General features: G+C 41.2%; 2 protein-coding genes across 3 annotated transcripts in view; one reads left to right on the forward strand and one right to left on the reverse strand.

Moving 5' to 3' along the window:
* SELENOF (selenoprotein F) overlaps nucleotides 1-3,854 on the reverse strand; it is a 28,178-nt gene extending 24,324 nt beyond the window's left edge. The window contains exons 1-2 of one of the 2 annotated variants that reach the window (XM_074906523.1): nucleotides 3,678-3,854; nucleotides 849-1,016 (exon numbers count right to left, since the gene is read on the reverse strand). In XM_074906523.1, coding sequence (XP_074762624.1) covers nucleotides 849-1,016; nucleotides 3,678-3,743 — 234 coding nt within the window. In that variant the 5' untranslated portion in view covers nucleotides 3,744-3,854. Of the gene's footprint in view, nucleotides 1-848; nucleotides 1,017-3,674 lie in introns of both variants that reach the window. The other variant, XM_074906522.1, reaches the window with a different exon arrangement.
* Nucleotides 3,855-4,521: 667 nt separating this feature from the next.
* The window catches only part of HS2ST1 (heparan sulfate 2-O-sulfotransferase 1), an 87,055-nt gene continuing 77,638 nt past the window's right edge, over nucleotides 4,522-13,938 (forward strand). Inside the window, exon 1 of the mRNA XM_074906524.1 lies at nucleotides 4,522-4,803. Coding sequence (XP_074762625.1) covers nucleotides 4,680-4,803 — 124 coding nt within the window. The 5' untranslated portion in view covers nucleotides 4,522-4,679. The remainder of the gene's footprint in view (nucleotides 4,804-13,938) is intronic.

The following is a 13,938-nucleotide window of genomic DNA, read 5'->3' on the forward strand; positions in this document are numbered from 1 at the left end:
TTTTTTAAATATTATACTGAAGTTAACTGACAGGAGAAACCTGCTAGATTTTGTCAGTAATATCATGTTACTTACTCAGCTACCTCCTAGCCATTAAAAATAACTTCAGCATCTCTTCTTGAAATCTCTACTCTCCTGATGATTGGTCTTCAATGCATTCTAAAGTACTCTTAAATTACAACATATTTGAAAGGATGTATTCTTTTCAAGACTAAAAATTCTTCCTTGCTGACATACCTTAAGCAAGACAGATATTTACTTACTACAGATAAAAGAAAAGTTTTGCCTTAGCCTAGCTGACTGAAGTACAGCATGGACTCTGAGCAAGACTACTCCCAATATTTCTAGCTGTTGGTACCTAGCTGTTCTCACCGCTGCAGAATGGAGTTGAGCAGTCATGCTTCTGTCAGGTTCGTGCCACTTCAGGAGTAGACCCAACGGCTGCACCAGCCTTTTGGTCACTGGGACTGAACTATCCCGGCCATTACACTATGGGTCAGTGAACAAGCAAGAGCTGCAATCAAGAACAGTCTCCTTACCCTCTTTTTTTTTTTTTTTTTACCCTCTTCAAATCCCATACTTCTTTCAATTTAAAGCAGCTGGACATAGCTCCCATTAGTCACTTCACACTGTCACAGAACCAATGGTTCCTCTGCTCATACAAGGACATTATTTTAAAGCAGTATGGCAAGCCTGCAAATCTAGACCCTGTATTGGACTATCCAGAAACAATGCATTTTCCTCTTGAGATTATAATCCAGATTCTCATATATTTTTAAAATTAAAAGTTTCATAAACAAAAAGTAACATGTTAAAATATTCCACGAAGGATTTGGTCCAAACCCCACCTTTCTGTTTTCCAGCTGAGCTTCTTCTTGGCAGCACTGCCTGCAGAACGGATCCAGCTGATTCAGACTGAACTGTCCAAGAAGGTTGCAAGAACTGCATAGCAAGTTACTGGAGAAGCCCAGCTCTCTGCAGGCTTCTGATGACAACTGTGCCCCATACACACTTATCTGAAAATCAATACAATGTTATACTTTAATAATAAATTAGTTGTTTAAAAAAGGAAGATTTTAAATGCTTTAATGATTAGGAAAACCAACTAAATCTCTCGTGACCATTTTACAGTAATGCCTAATGGTCTGCCCATAAGTGCCAAACACCACCTTATTTTGAGGAATAGTCTTAAACTAATAGTGAATTCTAGACAAATCGTAATATGTATACTTCAAGGTATCAGACCTGCCAAAATTTACTTATATACACTTCTGACAACTCTGCTGTCTTCCTATTGCTAGTTCCAAATTAAGAAAAAAAACCCCAAACATAATGAATCAGCTGAAACACACATGGCTAAAGCTGTCTAAAGCCTGCCCTTTCAAAACAATTTCAATAAATTTTGTACCACCAAAAACACACTTGGAAAATAAGTGTAACAGCTAAGCTTGAGAAAGACACAACCAAGGAGTGATAAAGTAGACCCAACTGCTCAAGTAGGATTTTAACTTCATGTTTGCATTAATGTCACAGGAAAATTGCATACTAAAAGTGGAAGTGTAGATAAAAACCTGCACTTCTGATTTACTAATAATACATTAAAATAGGCAACTCAATTACATGGCTTCTATGCATAATACCAGTTCTGTTTTTAATGAGCAGCCAAAACAATTTGACCAAATATCCCAGCATTTAAATGGTGTTTGGTTTTTGTTTTCACATTCCCACTTCCCTACAGAGGGATTGCTCACACCCTAGCTTAAAACCTTTCCTTCCAGCTATATGCTTGGGGGGAAGGAGAGCACATGGGGTGAAAGTGAGAGAGGAAATTAAGAAAGGAACGAAAGGAGACGATTTTCCCAAATGCTTCTCAGCTTGGGTGAAAGGCCTTAGGCAAAACCCACAACATCCAAAACATAACAAAATAATCAGCAAGTACCTCTGTGTTCAGAGAAGAGTAAGGTGATAGCACCAAAATGGACTGGATGTTAACAGACCAAGAGTCAGAAGAATTACGCTGGGCCAAACAGAACACAGAAGAAAAACAAAATCTGTCCTTCAGCAAATCAGACTTCTCTTCACATTCACTCATCACTTAATATGTACAACACACCCAAGTAGGGCAGAGACAAAACCCATTTCCTCCCTTGAACTGGCCAACCTACAGCCAAACGAAAGATGTGTCACTGATGTGACAGACAGGAACTGCTAAGGATTAGGAATTAGTAGAAAATATTAGGTATCTCATTGTTCTGTTTATCTGTAGCTGCTAAAAAAGTTAAAGCATGAACGGAAAATTATACAGAAAATTATTTTGAAATTATTATTGTCAGGCAGAAAGCTATTTTTCTTCCTACAAGATGCCACAAAAGTAATTTCTACATATGACAGCAGGCAAACAAAAATGGGATCATATTCCACTGGAATCATCTATTAATTATCCAATACTCTCTTATTTTTGTGGGAGTGGGGTGGTGTGTGGGATGGGACGGGGACAACGCCAACCAAAAACCAGTGTATGAAAGCAAGTAGTGTCCATTACAAGAGAATTCCTCGGTGAAGAAGATCTGGTTACACAACGACCTCAAACCAGCTTGACAATACCGTCCCCCCCATAGGAGGGGGAGGAAAAGCGGAAGGGCAGGGAGGAAAAGCTGGGGGGGGGGGGGGGGAGGGGAAGAAACTGTCTCTCCCTAGAGGTTTTCCTCCACTTTTAGTACTGTAACTATTGTACTATCCTGGAATAATAAGTATACTAATTATAATAAATATGTCTGTTTAGGATTAGAAAAGAATCCTCACATTTCAGAAGCTAACTTTCCATCAGAACAAGGTAATTTCAGCTGCTTCACCAGTGATGCACTTCGTTTCAGCAACATGCTCGCCTTTAAAGCTTTGACTACAAATACACATTATGCAACTGTTTCACTTTTACATTAGATAATTTAATATATTAAAGCCAATGCAGTATCGATACAAATTGCTTTAGGAAGTACTTAATAGAGTGAAACCTTCTAACATATCCTTAGTATAATCTCATGTCTGTAGCTCAGGTGGGTCGGAACTTTGAGGGCATCTGATGCACTAAAATAGAGAAAGCTGACCTGTCTGGAAAACCTCGAGGAAAAGCTTTCACTGGACAACCTTCAGTTAGAAATCATAAAGCCACCTATCTTCACTTTCCAAACCCATTCTTAACTTTGTTACTAAGAATCCGGGTCATATGGCTTATAACACACAAATCCCTTTAACAACGGGCGAGGAAGCTTTTAAGTTTATTTCAACAGTCCCTGCTACACCCACAGCCATCGCCGTTTTCCGAGCTAACAGGGCAAACCGGGCCGAGGTGATGGACAAGGCGGAGGGGTGTTTAGGCTTCAAAACGCGGTTCTCGCAATCTGGAGGAGTAGAGGCAGCGACAGCGATGGAAGAGAGCAGAAGCACAGAAGAGCCTCCGACAAAGAGCAAAAGAGGCGGCCACGGCGGCAGAAGGAGGACGAGGCACAGGACGACGCCTCGGGAATGGCATGGGCAGGGCAAGGCCCGCTGCCTCCGCCTCCCGCTATGGGACACGTCTCACTACTGCCCCGCTCCCCTCACACCCTCTCTCTTTCTCTCAGGAAATCGCAGCCGCACTCAGCCCCGAGCGCGAATGAACCGTAACGGCCTCTCACCGCCTGCAGCCCCACTAGTAACCAGAACCAGCAACGCCCCAGGGCCGTTAGCTCAGCGGCCGCTGCCATCTTGGTGCCGGAACGCTCCTGCCAGCGGCACCGGGAGGCCGCTGAAGGACCTCACCCGTCACGAATGCCCGACGTACTGCCTGATGCGGGAGAGCATCAGCTTGCTCCCAGCTTCCGGCAGCACAAGCAGAAACCGCTCACCCCGAACCTCTGCAGGAAATCTAGAGCAAGGCTATTTTAGCCTATTCAGGGTAGCGCTTCACAGCGAGGCTAGAGGAGATGCCGTTCCCCAGCCTTAGTCAGGCACTGCTGCACCAACCCCAGATAAGGTCCTTTCTCGCTCCGGAGTTGCTGCTGACCGGCACAAAGGCCCCTAACCCCGGCGATTGACGGCCGATCTGAGCTATACTATTGTGCCTTTCCCAAGTGCCGCGGTGCCTGTACCCAATGAGAGTGGGCAGATGGGCGGGATTTCAAGAAGGGTCTCCCAATCACGAAGGGTCGCATGTAGGCGGGACAGCTCCTCAGCCCGGCGGCCCAGAGCCGAGCGGGGGGGAGGAGGAGGAGTCAACGCCCTGCGGGCGGAGCGTCGCCTGAGCTGGGCCAATCCCGCTGCGGGAGAGGCGGGGCGGCGGTAGCACCGCCCTATGGCGGAGGGCGCGGGGGCGGGTCCCGCCGCCGGGCATCGCGGCGGCGGCGGCGGGGGGGTGTGCGCGCGGTGGGGCGTTCGGTTGCTGAGCAGCGCACGCAGGCGGGGGAGGGGCGCGCGGGCGGCCGCCGCGCGGCGGTTGGCGCGGGGGGCGGTGGGGGCCGGGCGCGCGCGCGGCCCGCGGGGCGATGTGAGAGCGGCGGCGGGCCCTGTCGCGCGCGCCCAGCCGCGCTCCCTTCGCCGCCCCTCGCTCGCGCCGTCCCTGCGGCGGCGGCTCCCGCCGGCCTCCGCGGCCGGGCCCCGCGTTATGTCGTGATCCCGGGCGGGCGGCGCTGCTGCGGCTGCTCATGGGGCTGCTCAGGATTATGCTGCCGCCCAAGTTGCAGCTGCTGGCGGTGCTGGTCTTCGGGGTGGCCGTGCTCTTCCTGGAGAACCAGATCCAGAAGCTGGAGGAGTCCCGCGGCAAGCTGGGTGAGCGGCGGCGGGGCGCGGCCGGGGGCCTGGGGCGGAGCGGGGCCGGGCCGGGGCGGGCGGGGGCAGGGAGGCGGCGGCGCGGACCGGCGGCGGGAGCAGCCCGGCTCAGCCCGCCTCGGTGTGCCGGCCGGCCGGGCGTGGGGGGGCGCGCACCGCCGGCTACTTCTCCCGTACGGCTCCTCGTGTTTACATGCCCGAAACGGCACGGGACCGGATCGATATGGTCTGGGGACTCTGCAGAGGGGCTGTCAACAGCAGCGGCGGCAGCCTTGGCCTTTGAGTTCATTTGTATGTGTGTTTTGCGAGATCATGAGACCTAGGAGAGATCGGTGTTGGAAAGATAAATATTTCTGTAGTGTGTCTAAATGGGTTTTCTTGAAAGAGCAGCGGTGCTCAAAGCTATTAGGAGCAGCGGCTGGCCTGCGTGCGCCTGTGACAGGCACCTGGGAAGGGAGTAGAGAGGCGGTAGCGGTGCCGAAAGTGACTCTAGTTCTGCTGCCTGCTGCTGCAGAGAATTATCATCATCCTCTTCACATTTAACTCCTACTTCAAACGTTCTACTAACGCTTGGCACTGTAAAGGAAAGCACAAGGAAAGCACAGTGTAAAAAACCAAAGGCTACAGACGTTCGTAATGAAAAACGAGTAATTTGTTTTACTCTCATTGAATGTAAGATGTTATTTTTTACAGTTTACTGAGTGTGGTTAGTGATCTAGACTGTCACTGAGCTGTTAGAATAATGATGAACTTGAAAACTCTCGCGTAAGATTTCTTTTGCTATTTCTTCCTTAAAAAGACCTTTTTAGAGTAATACCTGCCAGGTAGGTAACCTCTTACTACTTTGTCTGTTGTACGTAAGCTGCAGAATTTTTATAGGTTTTACATTACTTAATTAAGGATCTCAGGGATGTGGAAAAATACCATTCTGAACCTAGTTTGTGGTGCCTAGGAGCTGTAAAAACAGAGCACTGAGACTTCTGGTGTGTACAAGTGCAGGGGCTGGTTTACAAATGTTGTTGATTTGTTTGCTTGTGTTATTTGACTGTACTAAGACATTTAGGCTATGAACACTTAAAGTTTGTAGGAAGGAAAGTGCCCATGACATGTTCCTACTGGTGTTAAAACTGGAAGTAGACTTTGAGTGGCATGGGAAATTTAACAGTGAGCTTCTAACAGAGCCAGAGTCAGCATAACTTAATGTTCAGCTGTATGAATGCTATTGGGATTTTACTTCTCAGCATTTCTTTTCCACTTTGCTCTCTGAAGTGGATGTTAGGGATTAGGACCCTGAAAATGGCAATGCTTCACTGCTTAAGTTACAGGATGCACTTATTCTGCTTATTTTTCAAGCGAATGTTTAGACCAATTATAATATAATCGAGGTAATATTTTTGCAGGGTCTCAATAACTGTAAACAAAAATCTGAAGAAGAAAATTAGTTAAATTGAAAGATAATTCACACAGGTGTTAACATAGTGCTCAAGGTTCAATGGAATTTTGGATCCATTTGTTTTAAACTGGTTGATACCCGTGGCTTCAGTACCTCTGTTGCTGACAGTATATGCTACTTCAGGGAAATCTACCTTCTGGCATGAAAAGATTAACATAATGCATGTGAGAATAAAGAATTTTGCTAGTACAACTTCCTCTTCCTCCTTAATATATATATACAGTGGGCATCATTAAGTTACATATTTAGAGGAGTAAAATACACAGGCCCTATTACTTTGGGACAAGAATGTAATTACTGTGTTCTGCTGATGTTGTTTCTTAAGGCGAAGGGAAAACTACTGCAAAGTTTATTAAAAGTATGGTGGAAAGATTTGCTTTGTGAGTAACTTACTAGTGAAAAACCTTACTAGTGAAAACCAGAAAAGGGCTTTCTGAAAGAGCTCTGGACTCGGGTTCTGTTTTTTTAACATGAGAGTATGCTTTGTTAAAAAACTTCTAGCTGTCTGAATGTCTTCCTTTTTATGTGTTTGGTGTGTATTTTATGACTAGCAAATGTTAAGGTTTCATTACAGAAAATTTTTTGCCATCGTGGTTGGTGATGTTTCTACTGTGCTGTAATATGGAGAATGGTTTTCTCCAAATCAAAGTAATTAGCTGGCCTAGTGCACTTGAATTCCAATCTTTCTCCCTGCCCCCCAAAAGAATGAGGTGTGTGCAAGTGTGTGTGTGTGTGTGTGTGACAAGGCAGTGGTTTGATAGTAATGACAAAGTAGTTCTTTTGGTCTTTCAGTTGTTTCAGTGGATGTTTTATGTTAGAAGTCAGATTGCATATTGTTTGGGCACAGGGTTTTGAACTACGCTATGTATTTGTGTTGATATATGGTAAACTGTCATCTTGGAAAGTAGCTGGAAGAATTAGGTGCTGACTAGGAATGCCAAATTACTTCAGATTTGATAGCAAATAAAATACTTCTGCAATCTTATTAGCAGTTCTAATAATAATCAGCTACACTTTGTGTTAGAAAGGGTTTTATCCGATTTCTTCACGTATGAGCAACTCCTGAGCCTTTACTGAACAACTGGGGGTGGGGGGTGTAATATCAGTTCAACATCTTAAAATATCTTGCCTATAACATGAAAATGGAGCATATTTCTGGGGAAAAAAAAAAAAAAAAAAGGGAACCTCTTTCTTCTCGTAAGACTTTATATAGGTAAAACTCAGTTGCCCTGGCAAACTTTCCTTTTTTAAGTTGAGAAGTACAGGAGATATAGAAGCAAATGACCATCACAAATGCTGCTGCTGCTTTTTTTTCTCTGTGATGAGATTATTATGAACCTAATATAATTGAAAAAGGTATTTGTAAACCTGTGGGTTTCTTCATCATATGAAAGATAATTCCCTAATTAAAAAAAAAATCAAAATATTAATAACTTCTCTGCAGCTGTTGGACTTAAGCTCTTTACAAATAGTTTACAGTGGTGAGATCACAAGCAGAGCTCAGTCAGAACCCAGTTTCAAGTACTTTTTTGGTGAGACTTGTACATACCAGACATTAATCTTTCATATTATTTTCAATTATTTACATGTAAGGGCAGCCAAATTGGCATTCACTCCAGACTAAGCTGTCCCTAGTTGCCAGTGAGAACTTCAATGCTTTTATTTAAGCTTGGTGTAGATACTTGCCCATTAGCTCTAGGAGCACGCAGCCCTAATAGAGATTATTGCATGTGAAAGGCAAATGTTGAGGTTTGCGCTATCATTTCTGTAACAGAAATGTCTGACCATCCCCTTTGGTTTTTGGAAGCTTAGTGGGTGCAGCTCTGCCTCTGGTTTAAGCTGACCTACTATTAAACATGCCATCTCCTGCATTGCCATTACTGTTTGTGGCGAGTTGGATCAAAAAAATTGATCCAGTTGGAAGTAATCCATCCATCTCTTCCCTCCCCAAAATTTTGTAATGCATTAATGGGGAGAAGGAAGAGGAGGGAAGTTTATGTGTGTTCTAGTTCTTCTGTTTAATTTTATTCTACAATAGCAAGTAGTAGAAGCACTTAAAGTTTAGGCAGGGGGGTGGGAGAAGACAGTGCTTCATTCAAGGAAGAGTCTGTAGATCAGAGAAGGTGAGGATAGTAGGTGGGAAAGGATTACTCTTTGGTGGGGTGGAAGTGAAGTAATACTGCTACTATCTAGCTGCTTAGCGTTACTTGCATGTTAGATTTCGAAAACTGTCCATGTCTGGGTAACATACCATAACAGAGAGGACAAGGATTAAACAACTTTATTACCATTTCAGATTGTTGCTTCAGATCATGTTGAAACACTGGTTAGCTGTACTGTGGGAGTATTTCTTCTGCTAAGTGATATAAACAGACTTATGTCTCATATCTGTTAATTCAGCACCTTTACTTCTGTCATTTGAAAGAAATTCTTCATATTTTACTTTTTACATTCTTTTTTGTTTGAAAATACATTAATAACTTGAAAGGTTAGTGCTCTTTTCCTGAGCCCAGGGAAGAAAATTTAATTGATGATTGATTGCCAGATTATTATACCTTTTCTCAAGGTAGTTTCCTGGTGCCTGTGGCCCTCACTGGGATAGTATCCTTCCAAGCACTGTGCAAATACCTAACAAACCGCTGTTCCATTGAAGTTAAATGATTTAATTTCCCAGTGATTAAATCTTTCCAGGAATATAAGAGTTTCTACTATTTTGGGATGTTGAAATAATAGTCATCTTATGCTTCCTTCATTTAGGAAAAAAAAAATCTCCTGTCAGTAGGCCTGCTAATTGCATGTGTCTGGAAAATCCCTCAGAAAACTTCTTAAATTGTCTCTCATAATATAGCATGCATGGTTCCTTAGTATATTATTTATACTTGAACTTCATTTATAAAGAGTAGTTTGTGATTGTTGGCAGTTCTGACTGCACACAGCTATGCAAATAATTTACTAGCATTTCTTTTAAATATAGCTCCATTGCCCAATAGTTATTATTTTACACGGAGTAGCCCAAGGCATTCTTTCAGAAGCTGTTTTCTTGTGTGCTGGGTTTCCTGAAATGAGAGTTTTAATGCTGCTTCCTCAGTATATCTCCAGCCAGGAAACATTCTTCTGCTTTGCCGTGCTGGTTCTATCATACTTTTTCATTTAGTTCCCCGTTGCTGTTTCCCTTCACCATGCCTCTGGTTGTTCCAGACACTTTCAGAATAAATTTTAAACTACTCCCATACTACGCTTGTACTTCCCACTGAAAAGTGTGATATAGAGCAATTGTATTAATTTTATTTATTTATTATGTTATAGTTTGTGATTTTATATTTATTTATAACTTTTTGGAGTAAGTGTTGCAGCTGCTGCTGTTGCATTTTCTATGAAATTGGTAATGTCTGAATTTTGACGAATAAATAACCGTACATGTTCCCAAGCACATACCAAGACAGTCAGACTTGGTAATGGGCTCTGAAGCTTGATCTCACCCCCCTTTGAACTGGCACCCCAACATCTATTTTGAACTGTGGAAATAAGAGGCACAACCTTTTAAAATTTCTTTCCTCTTCTGGAATGCTGCATGTGAAAAATTTTAGTATTGTGATACCTAGTTTGTGGGCCTCATGCTTCTAGTGAAGTAGGTTTGAAGTAGGTTTGAGAGTTAAGGATGTGGTGAGAGCTGTGCCTTTGATTCTAATAGCAGATGCTATTCTGAAGAGTTATCTGGCAAGGGGATATTTTTGTTAGAGGTATTTTGAGGGCAGTTCTGAGAGATGAAATGGACTTCAATCAGATGAAGTGTACACCTCCAGTCTCTCCATCCATGGACTGGGATGGATGAGGTAATCACCAGGTAAGACGCTGCATCCTTCTAGATTCTCCATTGGATAAGGTCAGGTTTGGGCCAGTACATATCTATGTATGTTACATTTTAACACACAAATTTAAGTTGAAGAGCACAAAGGTTACAATACCATCCTCTATGGCAATTGTGGAAAAGAGCCATGATTACAATCAGCTGTTTAGGATAGAAAGACTTGTTGGACAGCCAAAAAAATGCAAGTGCCATACTCCTTTTTGTGAATTAATGCAATATTGCAGATTTGGTAATGGTAGCTATGAAGCAGGGAATTAGTTCAAGACCGAGAACCTTGGGAGAAAGCATTTGAAGGAGTTCTAGGTCCTTTATTCATATCGTTGTTTTTCTGTATAAGAAGGGAGATTGGGTTATTTCAATAATGAAATACCTGTCAGCTTTCAGTAATGTGCTTGGCACTGTAAAAGGAAAGGTGGTAGCACTACTGGAAATCAGAAAAACTACTTTTAATACCTTTTTTACTCTGTGATAAAGCAACTAAAACAGTGACAACATGGCATAATGCCATGCCAATGCTCCCTTGATTTTTCTTGTCTATTTTCTACTTATGAGCATATACCCAAAGTAATGAAAATCTTCATGTCTGCAATGTGTCTTTGAAAGTGAATGATTGAAAGTTGCTATGTCTCTTTTTGTAGGTCTCCTGGAGATTATTATCAAAAGAACTGCTTCAAAACAGCAAAACCCTAACAAAACAGAGATCCCCAAATGCTCCACTAAATTAGAATTGACTGGTTGTGCATTTTATATATGTGTGTGTATGTATATAAACACATAATAAATGTATATATATTAAAAAAAAAAAAAAGCTCCAAACAGCCCTTGCTAAACTGCTTAAACTTTGGAGTTAGCATAGCAAGTTAAACCATTGCTTTCCTGTTTATCATGTACATCTGAAGTGAAACAAATCATAGGAATATTTTTTCCTTTCTTATTTCAGAAAACAAACATATTTGCAGCTGGATTCTTCTTTTACATAGCTTTGTGTTGCCCCTGGCTGTTGAAGTTAGGGACATTTGAACAGTTCATGAACAAGTCATTTCCATATCTACTGACTGGCAACCATGAGTCACTCAGACTTATTCTGGCCAGACTTGTCTTGTCTTCCAATTATGAATGGCTTTCTCCAAATTCTTGTTTCTCTTTAGGAAATAAGTGGCTTTTGCCTATGGAATCCTCCATGTATTTTTACTTAATTGGGTCGAAATTGAGCCTTTTTGTGTAATTGTTTGCAATCTGTAGTTTCTGTCACTTATCTGAAGTGTATTTAAACCTTGTCAAGGCAATATTAAAGTAGTGGTAAGTGCTTTGCTTCAAATGTGGTGCTATTTATCTGTTTATATATCTGAAATACTAGCCTAGCAAGCATAATGAAAGTTCCATGCTGTAGAAAAATAGCTGAACTGTTACATGTATTTGCATTATTTTTTCAACCAGAAAGAAAAAAGGCTGAGTGAAAGGAGACCAGTGTTGAGAGAGGCATCTGAAAGTTGGCCAGTTGGCTGCCTCATTTCATAAATATGTACAAACTTTTAACTGCAGTCTATCCTACTTGCTACCTAGATGGGGGGTGGGCAGTATCTTACTCAAACCCTTAGCTTTGTGTGATGCACAAGCCCATCAATTTTGCTGGATTTGCCCACTCCCCTAAAAACTTGTGGCACTGAGAAGTTGTGTTTAAAGCCCTGCATCTTGAGAAAGGCAGCATTCAAAGAAGTCTTCAGTCACTTAGTAGAGAAAAGACAACCTCTTTGCTTCCTGGAATTGGGTCAGTTGGTTCTTTATTCATCCCTTAACTCCTCTCCACTTGACCTTTTAAGTTTTGGAGAACTGAAGTCCCTCCATTTGGCATTCCTATCAGTAATTGCCTGCATTAAAATTACTGCTAGTGCTGATTGTAGTTGCTATGTCCAGGCACTTCACTGCTATAAATTCTCAATACTTGTGGAAACAATAATGTTGGACATATATGTATGTTTTTGTGTCAAGAATATGCTGACTATCGGGACATCGGTGTTATTGCAGGATGTGCCCTTGAATGTCAGGGTCTGGCTTCATATTGAGTGTCTGTATGTTCCGAAGTAATTAATTAATTGCTGTAGTTTAGCTTTCTATGGCTATAAATTAAGAGCATATTTTTACCATAGAGGTATTCTTTGCAAATGTGTCTGCAGGAAGCCCAGCTATATCCGTATGTCTTTTTGTTGTCTCTAGTATTCAGTGTATTACTGTTGTCCTTACTTTGCAATATCCTCCTGTCATCATGGTTCCAATACCATTACTGCTATAATAATTATTATTCAAGCTTTCTGGTGGTGATAAAATTCATCATGAGTAGCTAGGAGTCTAGGGCAGTGAGGGAATTAATAAGATAATTAAATTACAAAAAATATTTGGAAGGAAACTATCTATCACTTTGGCCCAGTCTTTGCCTTCCTTTACGTCCATTTTCTGTATATCTGGTTAGAGTTTAAAATGACAGCTGACATCCTTTTTTTTTTTATCAACTTGCTGTTTAATTCTGAATACTAATTTGTGTTGAAACATATGTAAAACTTAAGTGCTGTTTTGATAAAACAGCTTTTGATGATTTTGAAGTGTTTATGCAAACCTTGTGCATAATTGCTATAAAACTGTAAAGAGTGTGGGGATGGGTTCTTAGGTTCCTTAAATTAAAATGTGTATCTTCCCCGTTTAACTTCTGTAGTGTTTTTTCTCTCAGAAGATCTTATTTTATACTTACAGTTTTTAAAATATATATTAGAAATGCATAGGGTAGAGTAAGGAATGTATAAATTTATAATGTATATTATTATAATAAATATAAATATTATGTATTTATATATTCCTCATCCTCATTGTCTTTATTTTCCAGTGTTGTAGTATGGGACTGGTCTTTCTTGAACAACGGATTGAAAGGCAGTAGCATTTCATTTCACTTCGAAAAAGGTGGAGAAAGACTGTTGAGAACATGAAGGAACTGGGAGATATGAGAGCAATTGAACAGAGATTATGCTTGTTCCTCTTACTTTCTGCAAAATGGAGAGGGAAATCCAGCTAACTTATTATATTTTTTTATGAATATTTTTCCTGTGTATCTTTCCATTTTCAATATTTCTGTTGTCTTCTTTTCTGCTTATGTTGTTGTTGAACATATTCAGAAAGATTGCATTATTATCATATCTGTGTTATCATATCTTTGAAATATTTGCATTTCTTTACGTTGATTACGTTGATTTGAAGGAGGTTTTGCAGTTGTAGAAGTTTCTTTTTGCAAAATCTGGCATTTACAATAGGTTTTAATATAAAAAACATTAATCAGTGATTGATTGTATTATACTGGAGTTGATTTTGATCATTCTGAGCAAAGGATTTCTGTAATTCTGAGAATGATTTACACATGTAGAGTAAAAGGGAATGAAGTCAAAAAGTAGGATGTGAAAAGGATAGAATCTTATTCTGACACATTAAATAGACCAAAAGCTCCTGGACAAAACAGTTTAAGATTTTGACTCCTTTAGCATTTGAATGACAGATGTAAATTGATGAGAAAATTAACATTTTGTAAGATCTAATTCCATATTTTTTATTCCTTAAGAAAATGGCAATTTATTTTTACAAAAGCTGAGTCCAGCCATGTCCTTCCATTGCTTGTGGTAAAAGTAGTATCACACAGAGTTTTATCCCCATGCTGAAGGGCAGAAATACTACACCCTGTCTATTGACCAAAACCCTCTTGAGCACAAGTGCATGATCACTTTCTGAAGATGTGGGTTTGTACCCAGTACACAAAATACCTTGTATGAGGATCTGT

Source organism: Athene noctua, chromosome 5 (genome assembly GCF_965140245.1).
Source record: "Athene noctua chromosome 5, bAthNoc1.hap1.1, whole genome shotgun sequence".
Taxonomy (NCBI): Eukaryota; Metazoa; Chordata; class Aves; order Strigiformes; family Strigidae; genus Athene; species Athene noctua.